At 36.9% G+C, this 27,526-nt stretch overlaps 1 protein-coding gene across 1 annotated transcript; it reads left to right on the top strand.

The window, feature by feature from the left end:
- The first annotated feature begins 481 nt into the window (after window positions 1-481).
- Window positions 482-27,073, top strand: cemip2 (cell migration inducing hyaluronidase 2). The gene is made up of 24 exons (XM_084413301.1): window positions 482-622; window positions 2,756-3,107; window positions 3,931-4,071; window positions 4,223-4,790; window positions 10,086-10,255; window positions 10,358-10,546; window positions 11,903-12,072; window positions 12,919-13,131; window positions 13,249-13,454; window positions 14,397-14,466; window positions 15,041-15,169; window positions 15,784-15,872; window positions 16,883-17,014; window positions 17,128-17,163; window positions 17,711-17,866; window positions 17,998-18,175; window positions 20,326-20,541; window positions 21,034-21,245; window positions 21,597-21,779; window positions 23,222-23,450; window positions 23,645-23,746; window positions 24,566-24,711; window positions 25,120-25,226; window positions 25,328-27,073. Exons 2-24 carry the CDS (start codon window positions 2,777-2,779, stop codon window positions 25,534-25,536), a joined length of 4,182 nt encoding a protein of 1,393 aa, XP_084269427.1. The 5' UTR covers window positions 482-622; window positions 2,756-2,776; the 3' UTR covers window positions 25,537-27,073.
- The last annotated feature ends 453 nt before the right edge of the window (window positions 27,074-27,526 follow it).

The raw sequence follows: 27,526 nt of genomic DNA, 5'->3' as shown, positions 1-27,526 counted from the left end.
TTTTCCAGCTTAAAAAAAAAAACTCAATTTAATAACACCAACTGTTTTAAAAAATATGTGTCTTACAATCTAATTTAATTTGAAAAATGTCCAAAACAGGCACTCGATCCGACCGAGTCAGTTCCAGACCAGCTTGTTAACCGGTTCATTTATAAGATCCGACTCATAAGAATGATTCGGTCACTAAACGAGAAAACTACCCTTTGTGTTTCGTCGTCAGCTGACTGAATACGACCATAATAAGTATGACATGTAAACGAATTCAGAGTTTCAAATACAATTTAACTGCAAGTATATAGTGAAGAGAGCGTTGTGGTCTGTAATCTCCGCCCACTTGAGAACCCCTTTGTCATGCTCATGGCTCTTCCACAAGTTAATTTTCTTTCTAAGTCGCTCCCTCATCCTCAGTACACGCCTCTAATTTTACTTCCTCCGCGAGCCGCGCCTGGGACGGGGCTGGCTGACTTCAGCCCAGGAGATAAAACATCATGTAAAAGAAGATTAAAACACATTTAGTGCGAACTCCCTGTCAAATAACCCCTTGAGTTGCGCGTGGTTCTCTACGGTTGATAGAGAAAGGAGCGGACGAGCCAAGCAAGTGACAGTGAAAAGAGACCGAAAGGTAAGAGATCTCCTCTGTCTCATTGTATAGAGACCCCCAGTTTAGACCTCTACTGCCTCTCTATGGATTTTTGGTCGTGCATTGTGCGTTTATGGCATCTGTTGGTAGATGACTGAAGCAGGAATGAAGTAACGCATGCATGCATCTGAAGTTGAAACTTTGTGGCATTGTGTAAACTTTAGAGGAGAGCGCGATGTAGCGGTTTTGGTGCCAACCAGCCAGCTTCTATTGAGACAAAGGTGGACAGAACAAATGTTTTACAGTACAAGCCGAGCAAAATGTTGCATTTGAATTTAGATATGTTAATAATAAAAAAACAACAACAATATTGTAAAGTTTTCCTGTTGAAAAAATGATCTTACCTGCCAAAGCTTGTTTATCGGTCTTGTAGCTGATATCCCAACCTAGTCAGACTTGATTTGATGGGTTTTAGCCACTTGTCAGGCTGGGAGACCATTTTACTGACCATCTAAACCAGCTAAAGACTAGCTTGGCCAGGCTGGGGTACCATCTTTGGCTGTTTTTTTGCATGCATCAGTCTTCTGTTTTTGCATTTGTCCTTGCAATGTAGGTCATAATGAGAAAGTGAATTAATTTTGGTAATTGAGTTCCTGGGTCCATGGAAACTTTTCCTTAATAATCATCTGAACAGGTTTGAGTTATTTTAGCGTTATATTTATTCATAATGTTCCTAGTGGACTACACAATCTGGATGAGCCTGTAAGTTTCTGTCCATACCCTGCCATTGTCCATTTGCCCCATTCAGACTGTTGAAATTCATTGCTCATCCCCCTTTAAAATGTGATTTGATTTGTGCAGGGGTGAAAAACTACTTGAAAAGTGGGGGATGGGACACATTAAAGCATTGGGTATTGATTATCCCAAAAGAAGGGGTGTGGTGCTTGCATGTCCTCCTCAGTTATAGTGAGTTCTGTGCCCCTCTGCATTTGTGGATGAGGAGTTGCAGATGGGTCAGATCAGGATCTGGTGATAGTGCAATCTATATGTTGATCAAAGCAAGGATGAAATTGGTATAATAGTATAAACTATGGTTCAATAGATATTGTGGTCAGATTGGTTGTTCTATTCCCCCCTAATGTTTAAAAGATCAGAACAAGTTGTGATTGATTTTTTGCCCTGGAGAGTCTAACTTGAGTTTATAAAAGCATTAGTAAGAAGCCAAATTGTTTAGACTCTATTTGGAGCTTTTAAGTCGCTTTGGATGATAATAAAGGAATTTGGCTGACTTGGTTATTGGTAAGCAAATAGTTGTGTGACAGGTTTTATTGGGAGAATTTCTTTATAGGGCCAGTATCTGTTGTTTTGTGGCATGAAGGGGCCAGGGCTGAACAACTGAGCAGTTTTTTTTCCTCGTAATTGGTGCCATGTGTTTAGTAAATAACTTGAAAATGTGAAAACCCACAGAAAGCTTGCACTTCAAAGCACGCTGTAGTGCCACTATGAAATTGAGACCCGATCGAAATTAAGGTGATGGAACAGTTTTATGCCAGTTTGGTTGGCCCACAGAACTGTGAGTGTAATGCATAATGGCAAAAGTGTGGTTTAGTTTTGTCAATATCAGATTTAAGTTAAGAAGTACTTTTCAGTGTCATTCAAAAACAACTTTTGCATGATCTTCCATTCGAAGTGTTTGGGTCAGTTGAGGGAAATGTGTACTTTTACTCAGCAAGGATTCATCACATTGATCAAAAGTGTCAATAAAGACATTTTAATGTTACAAAAGATCTATTTCATATATATATTCTGTTCTTTTGAACTTTCTGTTTATCAAAGAATCCTGAAAAAAAGTATCACAGTTTCCACAAAAATTGTAAACAGCACAATTGTAAAACATTAACAATAAGAAGAAATGTTTATTTCTGAAGGTTCATGTGACACTGAAGACTGGAGTAATTGCTGCTGAAGATTCAGCTTTGCCATCACAGGACTAATTACATTTTAAAATATATTAAAACAAAGTAAAAAACGGGTAAAGAATTTAAAGCCGTTTAAATTGTAATGATATTTCTGGTGAGCGTAATTTACTCTCGCCTTGAAACATGAAAAAGTCTTACCAACCCCAAATGTTTGATTGCTAATGCATTTTTTATGTTTTTTCTTTTCTTCTCGTAGGACGTGGCAGACAGTTATACCATGCAGGTTAATGATGGCCCCAGCAGTCACCCCATTTTTGTGGCTCCTGTCAACGGAAATGCTCAGCGGTCATCAGGATATGTTCCAGGCAGGATTGTTCCAGTTCGTTCTCCACCTCCAGCCAAGGCTCCTCCACCACCCCCACTGAAGCCCCCTGCCCCGCTCGCTGCACGTCCTCCAGTTTTAAATCTGACAGTAGATGAGAGTCGAAGGGAACGTTCCCAGAACCAGCAGAGGAAGAACACTTATATTTGTGTTGGCGTCTTCTTCTGTCTCTTCCTACTGATTCTCATAATCGTCCTCAGCCTTACCTCTAAAGATGAATTGGATGGTAAGATACAAAGGGATAGTTCAAGTTCACCCAAAAATGAAAATGATCATCTACTCACCCTCAAGTTGTTCCAAACCTGAATGGATTTCTTTCTTCTGCTAAACACAAAAGAAGATATTTTGAAGAATGTTTGTAACCAAACAGTTGATGGGCACCATTGACTTCCATAGTATTTTGTTTTTCTCCATACTATGGAAGTCAATGTTTGGTTACTGTTACATCAACTGTTTGGTTACCCACATTCTTAAAAAAATATCTTCTTTTGTGGTCAGCAGGTTTGGAACTTGAGGGTGAGTAAATGATGACAGAATTTTCATTTTTGGGTGAACTATTCCTTTAATACACCAGCATTCAAAAGTTTGGGGTCAGTAAGTTTTTAAAAGTAGTCTCCTTGAATGCCCACCAAGGCTTGAATGAAAATTTTCCATTTTAATATATTTTTTAATGTCATTTATTCCTGTGATGGCAAAGCTGAATTTTCAGCATCATTACTCCAGTCTTCAGTGTCACATGATCCATCAGAAATCATTCTATGCTGATTTGGTGCAAACTTTTAAATGGTAATATATGCGCAAGTTAATGTGTGGTTGCTTGAAAAGTATTAATTTTACTAATCTAAAAAGTTACTAATCTACTAAATCTAAAAATAAGTTGCTAAAAATAAGTATTGATCACTCTTTTGTGGTGGGAAAAGTTACATTCTGAACTACTGGTCTGGGAAAGTAGGAAACAAATCCTTATTGTTGATCCTTTGTCACTATCAAAACTCTATGTGGTCATCTTGTACTCAGACTCTGAAATGTCTTTCTATATCTTTTTGTAGTGAACTGCCCTCATCACAACCCCGCGCTGCGATCCTGGAACCCAGGCCATGATCTCAAAAAGGTGGTGGTGGTACGCAGTGGTGAGCATTATCGCCTAGATTCATCTGCCACTCTGTACTCTGTCACTATCCAGGCTGGAGGTAAGATCATTTGTCCAGTGTGTAGTACCCTAAAAATAAGAAAATGCCTTTGAGAACACTTTGGCTTGTTAATTTGATGTGTTTCTGAATGAAAGTGAATGATAGTACTTTTATTAGGGTTTAAAGTCTGATTCGATTCATTATTTTAAAGGTTTGGTTGTCTTTGCGGATGATAAAAAAGGTTCCAAAAACATTACATTGCGAACACGCCACATTTTGGTCGAAGATGGCGGTGCTCTCCATATTGGGGCTCCAAAATGCCGCTATCGCTCCCTGGCCACCATCACCCTGGTCGGCCGATCGGACGAGACCGCCGTGACTGAAGTACCCGGGATGGGCCGCAAGTTTTTGGGTGTGAATGGCGGAGGAACTCTGGAGCTCCACGGGTCAGAGAGGCTGTCTTGGACCTTCCTCACTTGCACCGTACCCACTTCAGGTTTGGCTACCGGTGACCATGCCTTCCAGAAGAACTTCAGCCGTGGAATTAACCTGCGGGTGGTTGATCAGGACACGGCGGAGGTGCTGAATAACGAGCGCTTCGACACGCACGATTCTCGTAACGACAGTAAGAGGCTGAGTGAGCTGCTGAAGTCTCTGCCCACAGGACGCATTGTTGCACTGGCCATCGGAGATTCTGCAGTGAAGAGCCTGCTGGACGAGACCAAGAGAACCATCCAGGATCTTCTAGGCAGCAACCATGTCAATAATCTCAGATACAGGTAAATAAGGCAGGCCTTTTGAAAGCATGATTACAAAAGTATTTCTACTGAAAAGTTATCTTAAACCAGCCTTAAGTCGGCTTGTTAGTCTCCCAGCTTGTTCAGGCTGGTTTTTATAGATGTTCTTGGCTCAAGCTAAATCCAGCTTAGGCTTTTTTTTGGTTGAGCAGGGATAGGATTAGAGTTGTCAAAAAGTACCGACTTCGGTACCAAGTCAGTACTGAAATTGTCAAATTGTGCTCGGCGAAGAGTGTCAATGTTTTTGAAGCGCTGATCATTGTAGCCAGTCACAGACATATCCGATGAGCGCGTGAGTACAATGGGCAATCAGAGGTGTTTCCGCTCAACAGCGCTCAAAGCGTCACATTTTTTAAAATTCAGTACTGAAGTCTGTACTTTGTGTATGATTCCCCATAATTTTCCTTGTCATTGTAGTCCGAAACGTTTTTATAGCTGCGAAATGAATCCCTGAAGGGTGGTATCAGGAAAGAAGCTTTTTCCAATCTGATGAGTTTTGCTTTGATATCTCCGAGCACAGCTTTGAAGTTACTGTGATTGGAAACAGAAAGTATCCTGTTGTTCCATGAACCATATCCTAATTCAGACTCACCCACTGAGGACCAGCCACTGAATCCCAAAGGCAGCGTACATTGTGTATACTTTACGAGTCCCATTCATGCAATGACGCAAACGTATTGGATACTTGCGGCATACTTAAAGATGTAGGAATGTCTTTGCATTGTATAACTAAATATCAAACAATTTGGCATGTTAGGTTTCATATTATAGCACAACAGATATACTGTGAAAAATGAAGACAATGTATTTGGCCCCTTTCTGGTTGTCAAATGATAGTGGATTACGTTCATAGCTAATGCCATAAACTACAAATCCAACACTTGGGACCAAAAATGGCTCAGGGAAGTTAGTTCTGAGAAAATGATGCCACTTGGTTTAATATTCAATGTTACTTACGGATTGTGTTTAAAGGAGAACTTGGTAACTTTTTTAACTTAATAAAACTGTCTAGAAATCATTTGGATGGTTAAACAACCTGTTCTGGTGATATTGGTGACTTTCCCCGCTCCCCCCAGCGTTCCCAGGCGGAAAACCAACCTTGCAACTTGGGGACTACCGTCCCGGCAAGATAGAAATTGGAAGTCTCGTGAAAAGCGAGAACTAGAACGAGAACGAGCGCGAAACACAAATTGCTTTACGGCAATTCGACATAAACACACACGCATGTATAATGTATTACCAGATTACCCACCTCGGTAGACATAGCTCCACACGATACAGTTGGCTTGCTCCGATCAAAACAAACGCACATGAGCAGCGGTAGAGAGGGGGAGGAGGCCGCCGCAAGTGAGTTTTTTTACGACTGTGTTGTGAAATATACGCCCCCCCACAGCTGTAGGGTAACAGGTGTAGCTCGTGGGGAAAACATGCGACAACAATAGGGAAAATCAGCGAAGAAGTGACTAGAGTTCGCTAGAGTTACCGAGTTCTCCTTTAATGTTGTCTTATGCAGTGACATTCAGAAATTTTTAAGTGTGACTTTAGTGTCCAAATACTTTCTGGGGCCACTGCACAGTGATGTTAAAGGAAATTTAAAGCAAATATAAAAGTTCTTATTTATTTAGTCGGCATGTTGACTTTTGCCAGTATATGCATGAAAAGTGTAATATAAGCCAAATGTTAGTAGCAAATAGTCCTAAGCACTCTTGGGCTTAACCTAACTGGTTGGTTGTTCTACAGAAACGCATCTAAAGAAGTGTTTCAAATGGCAGTATTATGCAGGAAAAGCTGGTGAAAAGGTTAAACAGGCATATTTCCAGGATTTGTGTAAAAAGAGCTGACGCATGTATCTGTCATCTCATTGAAAGGCTTTTTAAAGAGTTCAAAGGCAGAAGAAACAGATGCTGTGTCTCTTCTGGTTGCAATGCAGATGAAAAGTACAGGTTTTTATTTTCAATGAGGGATATAGTTTTTCTTACCATGCAACTGAAAGTATTTTGTAAAGAGAGTTTAGTGTCAAATCTAGAAATTCCTCCAGACAGAAAACCTATTTTACAGTCCACTGCAAAGGCACTTGTGTGTAGCATTCTCTTACTATTGCAAGAAACATGGAAAATATGCATTCTTATTTTAATGTTCAAGCTGTAGACTACGTCTCTAGACACATTAGCTTGGTCAAAGGTCTTGGGCATGAAAACTCTTATTTCTGTTATATAACTAGAACTGTAAGGCAACGAAAAAGCATATCATATGAGGAAATGATATTGTCTTCTGTCTGCTGACTTGGTGCCATTGCAGTTATGTCATTTCCAGTGAAACTGGTGTGAGAAATGGGCAGGATACGGCTTGTAGTAGGTGTGAACGAAAAAATAACGTGAATTTACTCATTTAGAGACTTCAGTTTGACACATTGTGCACATAGAAATCTCTTACCTTTCCACCCCTTACCAGTCAGACTCGCCACATCTCTGATGAAAACATGCAATCTTGGCAGCTCCCTTTGCAAAAACAGAACAATCTGGCACAATCTAACTGAAAACTTGCGCAACATAAACCAGCCTGTCCAAGTCTAACCCCCCCCAAACCCCGTAGGCACTCCAGAGGGGGTGCATTGCAGCTCCACACATATCTTTGATAAAAATAAATTGACAAGCCTATTGTTGGTTAGTGATAAATCTACTTTATGGGTTCTGCCAATCTCTGACAGACTACGAGGCAAATTACCAGAAGTTGAGGTATGAAAGAATGTTGATTATTAAAGTGTTGTTAAGAAAGCACTTAACTAGTTACTCAGGGGGGATTGTCCCTGTGGAAAGTGGTGTATATTTGGATACAAAGCATGTGCTAAGTGAGGGATACGGGGACCCCCAGGGGTTGCAAGGGGGTCAGTAAAAAAAACAAAACATATATATATATAATACAAAATGTAATAAAATTTTGTACAAAATAATGTAATAAAATTTAAAGGGTTGTTGTTCTAAATGAATTCTAATAGTGGTTAGAAAAAAGTAAATATTTTTGAGATGACATTTCAATCATTTATTTTGGCTATGGTACAAATACAATATAAAAGGCAATGATTTAATATTTTTGCAAGTTTTTAATTTAACAAGATGGTGTCTATAATATCATGTTTATAGTTCTTTCTCGCATTGTATAAATGGGCCTTTTTAAAAATATTTTGTCATTTTATTTTTCTAAAAAGACCTTTGTCCTTTCAGAGTCAATGATATGATCCCTGGTGGTTGATTTATCTGAAAGAAGAAAGAGTTTGTTGTGCTATTGTGGAAAATGGTTTGTTTACTCAAATTTCATGCAGGTTTTGACATCATCGTGGAATCATGAAAATGATTATTCCCTGCTTTTAAACTTTGAAACAATACTCCATGATTGTTAAACTAAGACTTCTAAGTTTTAGTGCTACTCAGAGAAAATGGAATTACAATTGTTTCACATGTTGAAGGAGGACTAAAAGTGCAGGAAATGTTGTGACGATTCACTCTTTAATGATATTACACATTAATCTCCCCTTTGAGGGTAGGGAATGGCCAGGAACAAGAAGGAAAAAGACAGGAAAGATTTCTGTGTTAGTCAGACATAATAGTCATTCTGAGAAATTAGGTAATCTTGCCCTGGTGACTGCTAAAAGATGAAAATATGAAAGATCGAACAATAATACAAGTGTGGTTTACTGGCCATCACAGACCTCACAGCAGCTAAGATGGCCTTATTGGTCTCTGTGTGGGTAGTTTGTCTCTCTGTTTATACACAGATTTTTATTAACTTGCTCTAAACTGCAGTGAACCACATTCCTTAATGGGAGAAAGTTCAGTGAGACACTATTTTCCAAACCTCTGGGGGCTTTTGTGTCTGAGGCTTGGCCCTTAGAGCTCATATGTGTCTGTAAAACAAATAGAAGTTCTGACCTAGTTGCTGTAAAAAAGTGACTGCTATTTTGTCGTAGTGGAAGTATTAATGCTACTACAGAAACAGAAGCCAGTATCTCCTGAGCCTGTTGAGCCATAATAGTTTTGTTTTTGGTATTTTACCCCCCTTTTTCCACTCATTTTAGTTCAATTCTTGCCAAAGCTGAATGTTGCCATGTAGGAAGAGAGGAAGTAGGATTGGTTATATTATGAATAATATTATAAATTAATTGTGAAAAAAGGTCAAGACACTCATTTTGTTTCTTTTTTTATTTATCACTCTCATGTAATTCCAAACATGTATGACTTTCTTTCTTCTGGGGGCCAAAAAAAAAAAGAAAAAAAGAAAAGAAAAGAAAAGAAGAATAAGAAAAAAAGAGACGTTCAGAAGAATGTTCACGCTGCTCTTGTCCATGTCCAGGGGTTATAAAGCTCCCAAAAATGACAAAAAGCATAATACGACTGGTCCAAATGACCCATGCACCCAACCCAAGTCGTCTTAAGTAATACAACAGCTTTGTATGATGAACAAAATAAAAAATCTGTCATCGTTTACTCACCCAATTTTTTTCCTCTGTGTAACACAACATAAGATATTTTGAAGAATATGTCATTCCCAACACTGAGCCATTCCTCAAAATATCATCTTTTGTGTTTCGAAGAAGAAAGAAACTGTTTAGTTTGAGAATGACATGAGGGAGAGTAGGCTAAATGATAGCAGAATATTCATTTTGGGTTAACTTAGTTTAATCATATAGTAATGACTTTGAGGATGAGTTAATGAGAATTTTAAGAACCCTTTAACACACATCGGGACTACTCTTTGAAGAAAGCAAAGACTTTCTTCTTTACGAAAACACAATTCCACATATGGAATTGTGGAAGAATGGGTTTTGAATGGGTTTTTTTGGTTTATATTATCATCATAGACTAATGACAGACATTCAGTTACCTTCAGTTGTGGGACAACTGCTCTTTTCACTGTACTAATGGGCTGACAAGATAAATAATAAGAAAGGAAGGATTTAATTAGTCATTCTCATTCATCCTTGACAGTGTTTGACTTTTTCACCCCAGAGTTTTGGCTGCTCTCCTGTTAAATTCCATTTATGTGCAATAACCGATCATCACTTCCACATGGGTGTGCGTTGACAAGCCTAAATGGAGGAGTCATTCAAACTAATTTGTAATTTATATTTTATTGTTAATGAACAACTGATCGGTTTTAGCCAATTTATATTTCATGAATACACAATTCTCCCAAATCTGTTGCATCTTTTATCTGGCATGTTTTTATCCGTTACTGGCTTTCTTTTTAGCTTTTTCTCTCCATCCTCCATCTCTCTTTTAGGGAGGCATGGGCCTTGGTCTCAGTAATTGGAGGAGGGAATGTTTCTTGCACAGAAGACGTACGAGAACACGAAAACCATGATACAGGTGGCAAGGCGCTGGCTCGCCGAGACTTCGTCACTGTGGACGGTGTGGGTTTCACTGTTACTGCTTTCAGTGAGTGGAGTAATGGTACGTATTGGACAGCACATAATCAAATCCTCAACATCGACCAATAATGTATTAAAAGAAAACCCTTTTAAAACTTACATTGGTTTTTGCTCAACCATAAAGGTTACCCTACAACAGGCTTCCAAGTGGATGCAGTGGATAAAGTGGTTCTGAACTTGCAAGATGATGTTAGCAGCTGGAAACCGGGCGATCGGATTGTGGTGGCCAGCACAGATTATTCCATGCATCAGGCAGAGGAATTCACCCTGCTCCCGTGTCCGCACTGTAACAGGAAACAGGTTCGAATTCAAGGTGAGGCAGTGGTGTGTTCGCGCTAAACAGCATGTATTTCCTCCGGTTTCTTGTGGTGACTTGTCTTGTGGTGTTTCTGGTCTGAATCTTTCTGTGAATTTGTATACAGCCGAGTTTAAATGATTGTAGTGTCATTGAGTTTAGGACAGGAAAAGGGTGAGGACTGTTTACCAGAATCCCATAAACAAACTGTCATTTCTGACCTGAGGCCAGCAATGGCTATATAGAAAATTCATGTACTCCACCCTGTTAAAAACGCAGAACTATTTTCACTAATTGCTTTCCAATGCTAATGTCCCAGCTGGCCTTTAGTGAGTATAGGAATTTGGACACTTAAGTCACACAAATGTCTGGATGTCATTTCATTAGATAGAAAGAAGTCTCTTATGCTCCCCAAGGCTGCATTTATTATTAAAATTAAAATTACAGTACAAACAGGTATATTGTGAAATAATATTATTATAATTTAAAATAACTGTTTTCTATTTTAATATATATTTTAAAATGTCATTTATTCTTGCGATGGCAAAGCTGAATTTGCAGTGTCACATGATCCTTCAGAAATCAAGCTGATTTGGTGCTCAAGTAACATTTGTAATTATTATCTGTGTTAAAAACACAGGATTTTTTGATGAATAGAAAGATCAAAAAGAAAAAGAACAGCATTTATTTTAAACAGAAATCTTTTGTAACATTATAAATGGCTTTACAGTCAACTTTGATCCATATAATGCATCATTTCTGAATAAAAGTATTAATTTCTTTAAAGAAAGAAGACCCCAAACTTTATGATTGTGCATATCTTTAAAATAAATGCAACTTGAATTTATATTGTTGTATAATGCTAAAACATTTATACATTATTAAGTGTTATTTAAGTGTCCAAATAGTTTCTTTGGTGTATTGTGTATGAATTACAATATGTTCATTATTCTCAGCACAAGTATTAAGTCCTTGGAGAATTGGAAATATCTCCAATCTGTGGCCTTTATTGAAAGAATGTAGTTTAAATGTCACCTTGTGCATTGTGTGCTGTTGGCAAAGCTGTTGCCAGCCCTTATCCTTCCGGAAGGATACTGTGTGCAGACTGTGCACTCCGGGTGTGCGTAAAGGGCAGTCCGATTTTGTGGACAGGTTGCTTTCCTTCCTGGATCCACTTTTTTTTTTTCTTTTTTTTTTTTGATAATTAATCTTATTAAATGATCAAAATATTTAAATAGAGAAATGTTATTTGTTAGATGTTGTAATAATTTAAGACAAATCTCTCTAAATAATCATATTTTCAAACGTTATCATTAGTCAGTGCTTTTAAAGGGTGAGTTTTACGGTGTGTGTTAATGTGTCGGAATTTTTCAGGAAAGCCTCAGTTCACCCACGTGGGAGAAATACTGGACGGTGTGGACATGCGTGCAGAGGTGGCTCTCCTCTCAAGGAATATCCTCATTCATGGAGAAATGGAAAACTCCTGCTACGGAGAAAACTGGTGCCAGTATTTCAGCTACGACACCTTCGGGGGACACATCAAGGTCTGTTTGAGGGTCTGTGTGTATGTGTGTGAGAGCGGTTGTGTGTTTATTTAACACTAAGCTGTCTGGTGCTGTCATGTGGAGAAATGACAGGCTGTTGTTGTATGTTGGGGTTAGCGCCGGATAATTGAGTATAGCTCTTTTTTGAATGGAAGGAACTGAAAGTATAAAATGTGTGTGTTGTGTTTGGCAAAAGAATGAACAACACACAGTAGCTTAGTTGAAGTTTATTTATATAGCACATTTCATACACAATGGCAATTCAAAGTGCTTTACATAGAAGAAATTAAAAATAATAAAAAGAAATAAGAATAATTAAAACAGTTTAGAAAAGTAAAATAAAATACAGTACAGTACAAGTACACTTATGCGACTACTCATTTTTTTACTAGTCGACTAGTTGACTGGTCAATGTTTACCTTATGTAAATTACTAACCATATATCATGCAGCAGTCTTTGCTGTTTCTGGCAAGTCCGGTGCTGTGGTTGTAGAGAAAAATGAATGATTTTTTGTTTTTAATTATTATAATTTGTTAATATAAATGCTATTATATTATGTTATATTATTTTGTAACTAAAAATCATTTTTAAGAACATTTGTATAATTAATACCTTTTTTTACTATATTTGATTTTTTTTTTTTTTTTTTTTTATTACTATATTATATTTTTAATGAGTTTTAATATAATTTTGTGCAATTAAAACAACTTAATGACTTTATTTACTATTTGTTATTTTAAAATAAAATTAGAATCACTCACAATTAAAAGGCAGAATTTTTTTTAAATTTGTTCACCAACACTCTGTGGTCTTGTGTTTTTGGTCTCCTCTTTGTGTATGTTTAGATTTTGGGGAACTTCTCATCGGTACACCTGTCTCAGGTGGAGCTGAAACACATGGGTCAGCAGCAGCAGAAGGGCAGATACCCTGTGAACTTTCATAGGTGTGGAGATGTGGATCGGCGCGGGGGCTACAGTGACCCCACCTATGTGAACTCCCTGTCCATCCATCATTCCTTCTCCCGATGTGTTGCTATACACGCCACTAACGGCCTGCTGGTGAGAGAGAAAGATACTGAGCAATAAACAGCGGGCTTGTGTGCACATATAGTAAGTCTGAGACCACATTGAAAATATGAGATTTTGTTTCACCATGATGTCTTCCCTTTCTTATAGGTTAGGGACACGGTTGGCTATGACACGCTGGGACATTGTTTTTTCCTGGAGGACGGGATTGAACAAAGGAACATATTTTTCCATAACTTAGGCTTGTTGACCAGGCCAGGGACCATTCTACCTACTGACCGCAATGATAGCATGTGCACAGACATTATAAACAGGGTGCACAAAGGATATATACCATCTCCTGCAACCGAGTGCAAGTAAGATACTATAAACACATATTCATTTAATATTGCTGAATCGACCTGTAAATATTCCCAATATTCACACTGCTTGAAGCCTCTCAGCTTAAAATTGTGCATGCGTGAGTATTTTATCTGAAAGTCTTCTGATGCAAAGACTACAGAGTGCTTGTTCCGCTCTGACTAGCTGACCTTGATAACGTGACCCACTGTATTGTTTGGTCAAATAACAGGAGAAAGAACAGAGCTCTCATTTCCTGAGACTCAGCGATAGTCCTTTTCTCTTATCTGGGTAATAAAACACCCAGTGCCCCAGGCGGCTATTTTCAAAAGAATAAAAACATTTTTGGGAGCTTGTATGTGTTTGTGTATAGAGCTGTAGATGTTCAGGATGAAGATAGAGGTTTGAATAGGTTTCAGTGTTGGCTAGGCTATTCAGTTGCAGTTTAACCACCAACTGTTTATTTTTATTTTTATGTTTATGTTTAACACTGTTAAAATGATCAGCACAGTGCTATTGCTAGCTACCATTTTCATTTATAATGCTGGCAGGTTGTACATTTTTTAATATTTATATTAAATAAAAACTTACACAAATTAATTTGTGGCTATTTTTACTTTTAGTTCATCTAAAAAAAGAAAAAAGAAAAAAAGAATTGTGTTATGGTATTTTAGTTTCAGTTTTGTCAATTAATTTGACACAAATATTTTGATTAGTTAGTTTTTGTTAGCAACACTGTTTTGCACGCTATATTTCAACATAAACACCTGTCTTACTAACTCTAACCCTAACCAACAGTAATCCAGTTTAACCAGACACTGAATGCACATAAATACTGCATACTGCTATATTTACCTAGATATGAATAATATTGACTGTAAAGTGAAATATGTACAGTACCTAGCTATATCCATGCTTCATATTTCAATAAAAGATCCTGTCTTATGTGTGTATTCTAGGGCAGTATCTACATTTTGGATCGCACACCCCAATAATCATTTAATCAGTAACTCAGCAGCTGGATCACAGGTATGCACAATCTTTGATATGACCAAATGAATAATTTTCACAATGATCTGTAATGAACAGTGAGTAAATGTTTGCTTACAACATTTTCATGCTACTTTATCATTGAACGACTATTTCGTGAGCTTCTCTGATGGAACTTGTGCTCTTTGAAATGATGCCCACATCTCTGTGATATTGATGAGAACATCAAGGAGGTTATGCAATCACAGATAGCATCTCCTCATTCCAATCCTTTATTAAAGATGTTTTTGCCAATATAAATCAGTTCAGTCTGGTGGTATTGTTATGCTTTGCTTTGTTTGTTTGAGGTTTTGTATATAAAAAGGATGATCCCTCCACCCTTTTTTTATTAAGGAAAAGCTTCTTACGAAGCTGTGCTCTCAGCAGGCCAGGTTAATAGAGACTCAGTCTGGTTCCTGGATCAGAGGACTCAGGAATAAATATTATTCACAGCCCTTCCACTAGTACAAAATAGGGAATTATAAGGTGAAGGAGATGTTTAACCTACAAGGGTGTTGAGGAGTTTTACCATATTTATGAAAAGTGTTTCTGATATGTTTTGTTTTTCTCTCAGGATGCAGGAATTTGGTACATTTTCCACAGCTCCTCTACAGGTGACTCTCACGGACTGATTCCAGAGACGAAAGCTGAGCTCACGCCTCTGGGCATCTTCTTTAACAACCGTGTTCATTCCAACTTTAAGGTAATCAAATGCCTTATGACTCTAACACCGAATTATCTCGTAACAAACCTTCAAATAGTAAAAATGCCGCAGAATACTTAGACTTTTTGATTTTATAAGCACATTCCTCTGTCCTTTTTGTACACAATCTTCAGGTGATGTCAAACAGTATCAATGCTACTGCTTTTTCTCCATCTACATTTAATGCACACCTCCCTGTGGTGAAATGAGCATTTCCTCCCTCTGGCTCATAACAGTTCAGTTCATAAATCATTTGGGATTTATAACATTGTATTAAATGTGGCTTCAGGAAAAACTGATGAAATCAATTACAAGTTCAAGTTTTTATTGCACGTACACAAGGCATCTTCGTTGTTTCTCTGAAACGCCTCATTGTTCAATGTCCCGCACAATGTGCTTGTGTGACAGGGTGCTCACACATACATTTCCCTATACAATAGTTCTCTGTTATCTGCTTGTTTATGTTGGGTAGCTTGAGCTGTGTGTTAAGTGTCGAGACTGTCCAGGTGCAGAGAAAATCCAGGCTTCACTTTCACTGCACAACTCACATGGTACCTGATATTGAACATACAATTTCTAAGTGAAGAGTGATTGCTTCTTTCATCCTGTGTTAGGCTGGCCTCTTTATTGATAGAAAAGTCAAGAGCACCAACGCCACTGCGGCAGACCCACGTGAATATCTCTGTCTGGACAACAGCGCTAGGTGAGTGGATATGGTGAACGTTTCTCTGTGTCCAGGGTCTGTTGATTCTGCTTATAAAGAAAACACATCTGCCCAGATAGAGTTTCTGCAGTTAATGGTATGTGGTAGAGCTGGACAGAGCTCTGGTCTCTTTTTAGACCACAAACCACAGTGACCACACTATAAATATACATCATAGTGTCATGGTTTGTATATGCTGTAGGCGTAAGTTACTCCCGTTTTAATTTATACTTCTGTGACTGTATTTTGCCAACATGCTGTTCTTTAAAATTTGTGGGTGAATCTCACATAAACGTAGTTCACATTTTACAGCAAAATCCTTTTCAAATAAACAAATTCTCCAAAATTTCTCATTACCATAATGTGTCTGGACATTTTATTTACTTTTTACCTACAGTACATTTACATATCAATTTATTTATTTATTTATATAACATTTACACAAAAATATATAGATCTTTTTTAGTTGCGATAAAATAGAAATAGTGTCATCTTTTTGTCCATTTTATGATGTACATTGAGTGAAATGGATTAGCGGAAAAGAAAAAAATGTAGGGTGAGGATTGGATTTTGAGATGTGGGCGTTGCTCAAAAATGGAGGCTGATGAATGTGAACTTGCAGGGGCGGGGTTTAAGTGCACTAAATGATTGGAGAAGTCCTGCATACATCACCAGAGAGAAGACTGTTATTTTTGGAAGATCCAGTTATGACATTTTGATTGTTAATTTTTTTTTATTAATAGTTCACAATGAGATCTATAATATAGATATCTAGAAAATAGACTTCAATATAAATCAGCATACATTAAAAGCAGTACAATAAATACTATATTACACACATAGTATGTGTATGTGTATGTGTATGTGTATGTGTATGTGTGTATGTAATATTACAGTAGCAAACACCTAGCAGTCACACAGAAACCTACATAGCACTACCCTAGTATAAAGACATTTGCATGGGAAAGAAGCACTTACATTTTCTTCATTGTTTGACATTGCTTTCTCAGGTTCAGGCCTCATGAGAACTCTGATCCAAGCAAGCCACGGGTGGCCGCACTCATTGACACACTCATCTCCTTTAAAAACAATGATCTGGGTGCCTGGATTCGTGGAGGTGACATCATCATACAAAACTCAGGGTACAGGACAAAACCTCTTAATTGTAGACCTGCTAAGCTTAAAACCTTTTGAGAAGCTCATTGCAAAAAAACAATATTGCTATCTTCTGATTATTGTTTTGTTTTTCTGATAGATTTGCTGACAATGGTGTTGGACTGTCATTTGCAAGGTACTGTGTCATTTTACTGTTTATTAGAGCTGCCAGTCATCTCATTATTCGCATCTATTGTTAATCACATATATTGATAATTCTTGAGAAAAGTCCTCAAATGAAAAGAACGCATTCTCATAAAAAATGAAGGCGGTACAATATCTTAGATTGCTCCAATGGTAGGAAATCCCTGATTACAAAATTGACATGCGGTTCAAAGGACGTGATCAATTGCATTAATTTTTATCACACTATTTAAAAATAAAAATAAAAATAAAAATAATAATAATGGCATTAAACATGCTAAATTGACAGCCATATTTTTTATGTGAGTGTGTGTGTATGTGCAGGCATGTTCTTGCTGTCTGTGTTTCTGGCTGCAGGCATAGTAATTTAAAGTAACATCTTTTAATTTTGCTGAAACGGTTACAATCTGATTGGCAAATGTGTGCAAATGTGTGAACTTGCCTGCATTAGTGTTCTACATAAACCTCCTTAGGCAAGCAGTTAATGAAACAACTAAAGTGTTTCACTCCCCTCCTCCTCCTCTTCCTCCTCACTGCAGTGATGGCAGCTACCCTAAAGATGAAGGCTCCAGTCAGCAGGTCTCCCAGTCCCTGTTTGTTGGTGAGAGCAGAAATCGTGGCACCAATGGAAGGCAAAATAAATACTGGGGAATTGGTGGAGTAGATGGAAAGATGAGGACTCTACCAAGAAACAAGTATGTGAGAGAAGAAAAAAAAGGGAGAAGAGAGAATAGTGTTAACATAAACTTTCAGTCTGGTTTAGCGGGAAAAAAAAATCTTTGTTTAATCTGAATATTTTTTTTGTCTTTTGCTCTGTTCTTGTCAGGACGTTTCCGATCAGAGGTTTTCAGATAAATGATGGTCCAGTGAGGATCTTGGACAGCACGTTTCGAGCCTTCAGTCCCACTACAGAGCGCTTCACCATGGCTGTGGGATTCAGCCTGAAAAACATCTGGCAGCTGACACCCAGAAATAACCTGTCCTCTCTCGCCTTCCACCCTAGTGTGAGTGAACATACACATTTAGCCTTGGAAACTGTTCAGACACCCTCTTATACTGCTATACTTGTTTACTGTTATACTGTGACTGCTAAACCACCTAACACACAGGGATATAAGTTGCTTAGTTTAATTTCTTCTGTGAAAAAAAAGAAGTCGTCAATACTACAGAATAAAATAAATAATACAGAATAAATCATTTTTTTTACATTTTTGATCTTGCTATTTTATTTTATTTGAGTATATTATTTGTTTATTATATATATATATATCCCTCTGATGGTCTTCGTTTAGGAGTCACGTTCTTGGCCTTCCCGGTCAGAAGTGACCGGACACCTAAAAATGAAACTTCCTCCATCCCCGTAAAAACCAATGCAATTTATTTTTGTTCTATAATATTTATTCTTTTTAATTTAGTATTTTGAGACAATTTGATTGAACTTATTAATATTTATGCAATATTTATAGTCCATTTTTTTGCCAATGAAAATAATGCAGTTTTTTTTCTTCTATGCAGTATTTTCGGTTAAAATAGAGACTAGGCTTTCAGAAAAAAAAAAGAAAAGAAAAAAAAATCAATTTATTAAACATAAAATTAAATAAATCATGTTATTGCATGGGTTTACCACTAGATGCCTGTATAGCTCTAAATGGAGATGCTTGTGAATTCTAGATGTTTTTGGACCAAATTACTTACTTTTAAGATGTGGATTGAATATTTTTTTTAGAAATTCTCAAATAATACTTTTTGCCAAGGTTTATAACATTTTATTAATTATTATTTTAATAATTTTAATAATTATTATATTAATTATATATATATATATATATATATATATATATATATATATATATATATATATATATATATATATATATATATATATTTATATATATATTAATTATAATTATTAATTATGTTATGTTTTTCACTCTTGATGTTTTAGAGTTTCACCCCTTCATTGCTGAGCATCGTGACCGATTTGTAGAGAATTTTTGTGTTTTTGTCAATTTCCCATTCATTTCCTATGGGGGTCATTTTTGACCGAAGACCAAAATCGTGACTAATTTTTTAACGACCACTTAGCATGCTCGGATCATGAACTCATTTTTTTTGTGTGTTCACATACCTAATGCCAGAAAAGTCACCAAGTTTCATAACATTCAGATGAAGCTGTGATTTTTAAAAATTCAAAACAGATTTTTGTAATCTGAATTTATTGGTGTGTATGTGTATAAAAGTGTGTTTGTATGTGTGTGTGTGTGGGTGGGTGTGAATTTTTTGCACTCTTGATGTTGTAGAGTGTCACCCCTTTACTGCGGTGTACTTTTTTTTTTTTTGAATCGTGGCTGATTTGTAGATTGTACAGACAAAAATTCAGAGAATTTTTGTGTTTTTGTAAATTTCCCATTCATTTCCTATGGGTCGGTCATTTTTGAATTTGAATTTACTTTTTTATTTCTGTATCTTGTATTAACAGTTTGTCATTTGTGTTTTAAAGCTTCCTTTTGATGTTTTTTTTTTGCGACTGCCAAAGTTAGTGTGGTAACTTTTAAAATGTATTGTGTTTCAAAAATGAATTTGTGGCCATTTTTTTTTTTTTTTATTGTTTCAGTTCTGTTTTCCATTTTCACCTATGATTAGATTTTTTTTTTTTTTTTTTTTTTTTTGGGTCAGAGATGACTTTAGACTAATTACAGTCTGGGATACCCTGGGGCAACCTGGACTTTATTGCATTACTCAAGGTCATAAAGACTCTTTTCTCCCAGATAACCCACCCGGTCTGTCTAGTCTGTAATAACGCTTATTTACCTCAAGTGCTACTAATGCTTATACTTATTGCTCATTTCTCAGGGAGAGTTGACACATCTGCTTGTCCTCTCCGGATTGGACACCATCTGCCCTGGTGCTGAGTAATGAAATAAAATTCTGTTCTGGCAGCTGCTATTTAGCATGTCAAAAAGAGCCCTTGGAAAGGTCTAAGTGTGGTCATATTTTGCCTCACTTGATGTGTGTGAATGGTACCACATTTATTCTAGGTCTGTTCGGATGTTTTTTTTCTCAGTACCAAATCTCAATTTCAGGACATTTTATAGGTTTTAGAATCTTTCTGTTTACATTTCTCATGACCAGTGATCCTCTTTTTATCATCTAGGTGAATCTTAGAGCATTTTTTGGTCGACCGGGCGAGTGGTTTGAGCAGAATGATCTGGATGGCGATAAAAATTCCATCTTTCATGACCTGGATGGCTCGATCAGTAATTACTCAGATACATATGTGGCAAGGGCCGACAATTTCCTGATCCGCCACCCTCAATGTGTGGATGTTCCTCATTGGAATGGGGTTGTGTGTAGTGGCAAGTACTCTCAGGTAAAGAAATAGATCTCTCACTCACCATTTACATTTTCATGTCATGTTCATATGCAAGTACACAACCATTCAAATGTTTTGGGTCAGTAAGATTTTTTTTTATGCTTTTGAAAGAAGTCTTATGTGCTCACCAAGGGTGCATTTATTGGATCATATATAAAGTAAAAGCAGTAATATTGGCAAAGCTGAATTTTCAGCATCATTACTCCAGTCTTCAGTGTCACATGATTCTTCAGAAATCATTCTATGCTGATTTGGTGCTCAAGTAACATTTCTTCTTATTATCAATATTGAAAACCGTTGTGCTGCTTAATATTTTTGTGGAAACCGTGATTTTTTTTTTATCCACTTTTGATCAATTTAATGCATCCTTCCTTGCTGAATAAAAGTATTAATTTCTTTTAAAAAAATCTCATTTTACTGACCCCAAACTTAACTGTAAAATCGTAACTGTTTTTGCTTCCTAAACAATGTTACCTATGTTCTATATAGGTGTACATACAGACACAGGGCGCATCTAATCTAAGCCTGTCCATCATCAGAGATGAGTACCCTGATAAACCCATGGTTCTCAGAGGTGTCAGAAGCCAGACAGCACCAACCCAGCAATACCAGCCTGTACTGATGATGGGCAAGAGCTACACAGTGCACTGGAATGGACCTGCACCCAGAGAAACTGTCCTGTCACTTATTAATTTTGACCAGTAAGTAAAAAAGGAGGAATGTGATTCCCCCATATCTAATACAAAACATTAGGCACGGCTAATGAAGGGATGGGCAACTTCAGTCCTGGAGGGTTACTGTCCTGCAGAGTTTAGCTTGATTAAAAAACACCTGCCTGTAGCTTTGTAGTAATCCTGAAGACACTGATTAGCTTGTTCAGGTGTGTTTGTTCTGTATTTTAGGGTTGGAGATAAACTTTGCAGGACAGTGGCCCTCCAGTTGCCCATCCCTGCACTAAACTCTATATTCATGAGATTTAGTAAGTAACATATGTTTCTCATACTAGAGACAATCTGATGTTTTTGTTTTTGTTTTTTCTGTTGCTCTTGTAGGGGTGATTGGGCTCTACTTGGCCTCTGCTACCCCGATGAAACAGTATTTCAGATCACATCAGACATCTACAACAAGCAGAACAATGGCTTTGATGGCATAGAGGACTATGGCCGTGTGTCGTCCATTTCAGACTTAGAGAAACGACAGCAGGAGAGGAAGTACTTTTTCGACAAATCTGCTGGGTAGGAATAAATATATTTGAAATATTGCCTTTCAAATATAAGCCTTTATCAACATATTAATTTCACAAAAGTCTGTAGGGCAGTAAAAACTGAAATCTGTTGTTTTAAGTGCCAAGTGAATAATAATATAATGTACACTATGAAAAATGGATATAATTTTTTTTTTATCTGCTAAAGATTTAACGGTAACACTTTACGATAAGGTTCATTAGTTAACATTAGTTAATGTATTAACTAACGTGAATAACAATGGGCAATGCATTTGTTACTGTATTTGTTTATCTTTGTTAATGTTAGTTAATAAAAATACAGCTGTTCATTGTTTGTTCATGTTAGTTCACAGTGCATTAATGTTAACAAGATTTTAATAAAGTATTAGTAAATGTTGAAATTAAAATGAACAGATTAATAAGTGCAGTTCATTATTAGTTCTTGCTACCTAATGTAGTTAACTAATGAACCTTATTCTAAAGTGTTACCGATTTAACAGCGTTAATTATTAGATGACGACAAGTCAAGTCAAGTCAAGTCAAGTCAAGTATATTTGTATAGCGCTTTTCACAATACAGATTGTATCAAAGCAGCTTCACAGTATTAAATTAAAATAATACAACAAGGTTTGTTTCTAGTGGAATTTATTGATAAAATCAAATTAGATATCCCCAGAATATCCCCAGAATATCCCCAGAATATCCCCAACTGAGCAAGCCAAAGGCAACAGTGGCAAGGAACCGAAAAACTCCATCAAGTGACCTAATAGTGTCCTAAAACTCCATCAGGTGACCCAATGGAGAAAGAAAAACCTTGGGAGAACCCAGGCTCAGTCGGGGGCCAGTTCTCCTCTGGCGACAAAGGAATTCTAAATGTAAAAGAAGGGAAATTAGCATGTGAACATGTATCCAATTTTAGCCAATTTCAATGAGTTCAAATAAAAATCTCTCAGTATCATGTAATACCGATTATGGATGTGGTAGCGATATAAACTACTGTTCAAAAGTTTGAGGTCAGTAAGATTTTTTTTTAATGTTTTTGAAAGAAGTCTCTTATGCCCACCATTTTCTTTATATAAAATATAGTAAAAACAGCAATATTGTGAAATATTATCACAATTTAAAATATCTCTTTTCTATTTCAATATATTACTGTAATTTATTCCTGTATAGAAAAGAACCGTGTTTATTTGAAATAGAAACATTATAAATGCCTTTACTGTCACTTTTGGTCAATTTAATGTGGTCTTTCAATCATTCAAAGTCTTATTGACCAACAAACATTTGAAGGGTAGTAACTTTTTCTGAATGAGTCGGGTTTTCTGAATGATTCCTCTTTCTGCCATTGGTTGGACAAACAGATAATTCCAACCCAGATTCACGCCATTGGCTGAGACAGAAATTAAATAGTCAAATACAGTCTGACACATTAAGCCTGTGTTTAACCTCCAGTTTGTTATGGCTGTATGCACGAGCTCGGCACAGACGAGACGGCCATAGCTACTGCTCCACCGCAGGCTGTGAGAGGGTGAAGATCATCGCCACCATACCTGCCAACCAAAAGACTCAGGCCTGCAACTGCACCGCCAATGCCTACCCCAAATACAGCAAGCCTGCCAGCAACATAGTGCCTATGCCAAAGCCGAACACTGAGCCCTGCAGAGCCTGTGGGGCCTCACAGGTGAGTACGGTCCAAGCTCCATATGAACGGACAACATCATTTGTGTAGCTCTGTTTGTGTGGGGCAGGCTTTGAACTGACTAGTCAGTCCATCTGCCATCCTGACCAAGAGCTTTATCTTGCGTTTTCTGGGTAATTGTAACATGGAGTCATTAAACTGTCAACACTGAGTGACTTTTATTTTCCTCTCTGTAGTTTGCCTTCTCAAGTGAGCCATGGAACAGCTACCTCCAAACCCAGATCAAATCCCTCAGTGTAAAAGAAGAGCAGGATAATGACACACAAGCCTATATCACTGTAAGTGTGACCATTCAAAGCATGATTCATATAATCTTGGGAAAATTGTGCATGTTCACCAATTTAATAAGTAAAATGTAAGAATATATGTACAGCTTTGATTTTTTTTATAAATATATATATTTTTTAATTTTTATTGTAGTTTTAGTATTTTAAGCCTTATATAGTTTGTGTTAACTAATATCATATACATTTAAAGTTATAATCACTTTAAATTAGTAAAAAAAAATAGATAATACCATATTGTAATGAAAGAAAGTTATGACATTAAAAACCTTTATAATTGATTGTGGCCATTTTTAGATTACTTTAGTTAGTTTTGCTGTCATGACAATGTATTTTAGTTTATGTATATGAGAATATATGTAAAGATTTTATTCACACACACACACACACACACACACACACACACACACACACACACACGCACGTACACATACTTGTAGTTGTATATGTGGTTTACATGGACTCTCCATAGACGTAATTGTTTTTATACTGTACAAACTGTATATTCTATCCCCTTACACTAGCCCTACCCCTAAACCTACCCATCACAGAAAACTCTCTGCACTTTTATATTTTTAATAAAACATTTCGTTTTTTTTTTTTTTTTTACAATTTTGTATGTATACAAATTGTATAATATCCAAGGTACACATTTCTAGTCATTTTATACAGTATATTGGGGGGTATTTTAGAATATTAGAATTTGTTTCCTTCATTTTACTTGCATATTCGTTTGTGGATGCATTAAGAATGAAGGTTGTTTACATGTAAAACTGTTTTGAGGACCTGTTTCCTCTTTTTCTTTTCTTGTAGGTAAATGCAGCGAGGTTTGACCTCAACCATTCAGGGTTCCTCCTAGTTGCTGTGGATGCATGCTCTGGAAAAGTCACAAAGAGCTCATTGTTTTCGACGCTGGACACTAAAATGGAACAGTATTTTAAAACTGGAATTATGAAGAGGTGAGGGGTGAAAGTTGCGTTTTGGGGTTTAAAACTGCACGTCTGGAGGTTAGGAGAAGTTGGCAGAGGAGGAAGATGTTGAGAGGTGGCTTACAGTGTTTATTGAGGGAGCTAGTGATGAGGGGAAGGATTTGTGCTGTGCCGATTTGATGTAATAAAGATTTAAGTATGTATATACACTACTGTTCATAAGCATTGGGACAGTCATTTTTTTCCTTCAAAGAAATGAATACTTTTATTCAGCAAAGAGTGGTGAGTAAAAAACATCTTACCAACCCCAAACCTTTGAACAGTAGTGTATGGTCTCTATTTTGGACCTTCTGCCATTATGAACCTTTTCTTTTCTTTTTTTAAGGTGAGCATTTTCATATTTCACTGTTTAGGCTAAATCATTTTGGTTCTGTGTAGGTCAATAGTTCTTCTTGCCACAAGAGGTCAGCCTTCTGACATTTCTGGTGTTGCACAATATCTGGTCTCTTTGGGATCTGCTAAAACGCCAGATCTTCAGAAGAAAGGTAAGGTATTTCTACAACACTTAAAAAATAACTGTCAAGATCTGTTTTTCCTGGTTGAGGTTTACTCTGGGTTTGCTGATTCCCATGACGTCTCTTTACAGACGCCATTGCTTTCTTTGGGTTCCTCGGTCAAGGAGGACCTTCACCACAGCCATGGTCTGCTCTGTTGGCCTGCCAAGGCACCAAGGTGCTGGGATTACTGGAAAGGTTCATTCCCCTGTCCCTTGAGGAATACTCTTGTCCACCACAAAAACACCCTCCCACACGGATGGATCTTGAACTCCTGAAAAAATCTCTTAGCCAAAAGTGAGCCTTTACTAGATGTGAACAAACAACACAACCAGCGAATGAATGTGAACTTATGAACGTAATTTATTTCGGCAAAGACAAGCGTTAATGGAATTTTAAACAAGTATTTTAAGTGAGTTGAATGTATTTGTTTGTTTGTTGTTTTGTCCTGCGTGGTTGTGTTTTGTCATAAATGTTACAGCACAAAGTGATGCACTTTTTTTAAGACACACCAAACATATTCCAAACTGGAGAAGTGGACAGGACAAGCTAGAAGTACATCGTAAAATGCCGAGGGATGGTTTTGCATTTCAGTATCAACTGTGCAGAAGTACATCACAATACAAATTGTCATTTGAAGGGCCTCTTTCCCTCATCCAACCATCTGCAGGTATAAATGACACTCAGGCTTTCCTTATTTATTCCTCTTAAATTGATGGGACATTTTGTTATTTAATTGTCATTCTGGTTTTTACTGCACACACACCAATAACTCTACAGTATATACTTTCACACTTAATATTAGACTGTATTCATGTTTTGTGTTTTACACTAAACATTAACTACAGTTAAAATATTTTTCATAAAACAAACAATTGTCTAATGTTAGATATGTACATGCAGGAAAGGTGTTTAACCAGTAAGCACGCAAGTTTTGTTCACTCTCAGGTCACTTGCCATTTATCACAGGAAATCACAACAAAAGATTTTTATGACAGATATTAACAAAACCTTAATTAATATTCTGTTATCATTTATTCACTTTCGTGTTGTTCCAAACCTGTATTTCTTTCAAAAGTGGAACTCAAAAGGAGATGCAGAAGCAAGTACCATTTTATTTCTGTTGCATGTAGGAAAAAAGTAATGAAAGTGAATGGTGACTGAGGTTGTGATTCTAGCTGTTTAATCTAATTTTGTGTTTGAAAGAAGGTCTAGAGATAGTCATATGTTTGGAACAACATGAGGGTAAGTAAATGACAACAACTTTCATTTTTGGGTGAACTATACCTTTAAAATGATGTCCATTATCAATTAATAATGCATTTTGTAGTGCTGTCACTTAGCTTGAGAGATATAACATCCCATTTGAAATGTTTTGTCATTATAGGGAAAGTAAATGACAACAACTTTCATATTTGGGTGAACTGTCCCTTTAAAATGTTGTCCATTATCAATTATAATGCATTTTGTAGTGCTGTCACTTAGCTTGAGATGTATAACATCACATTTGAAATGTATCGTCATTATTTTGATTGAAATGGAAGCCTGAATTGTCTGTATGTGACGTTTTTATTTGAGTTGAATTAGTTAGGCTACTTCTTAACCACTGTACAAAGAGTTTTATTGGTCATTTGAAACAGAGGTAGTAGTTTTTGTAAACTGTTTCTTAAAGATGCAAAAAGTTTTCCCCAAGTAAATGGGTGTTGTTGCCTCCAGAGTTATTTTTTTATTTGTAAAATGCTCTTTTTTCTTTACTATATGCTTTTGTGCTGTAATTTGATGTTTTTTATTTTTATTCAGATAAGATTTTACAAAGCTTATAAAACAAAAAACTCGTATTTGTAGTCATGTTGAATTTTGTGCGTGACGTAAAATACTTGTAGGCACTCAAGTGACCAGTAGGGGGCAGAGTTGCTTTACAGGTTTGTTAAAGTCATGGAGTAACTTACTACCACTAGGCTATACCACATTTTCCACCAGTGCTTTCCCGGTTAACTAGACTGTCATACGGTATACATACGTGATCCAGGTCATCGAGCTTGGTCCCATAAACAGGAACGGGATTCAGGCGGGACTAGGGAGTGTGGAGTGTGAAATATGAAGTGAGCCACTCGGACACTCAGAAAGGAGATCTCATCAATCATGTAGGCTTCAAACACACAACAGCTATGTTTTCCTCCAATTACTATTTTATTCTGCCTTTCTTGATCCTTACTCTTCTGAGCGAGAACATATATGCACGACAAGTAAATTACTTAATCTAAATGAAGCCTAGCAATAACTGTTACATC

This window comes from Rutilus rutilus (assembly GCF_951802725.1).
Source record: "Rutilus rutilus genome assembly, chromosome: 7".
NCBI lineage: Eukaryota > Metazoa > Chordata > Actinopteri > Cypriniformes > Leuciscidae > Rutilus > Rutilus rutilus.
This window is presented reverse-complemented; position numbering and strand designations above follow the sequence as displayed.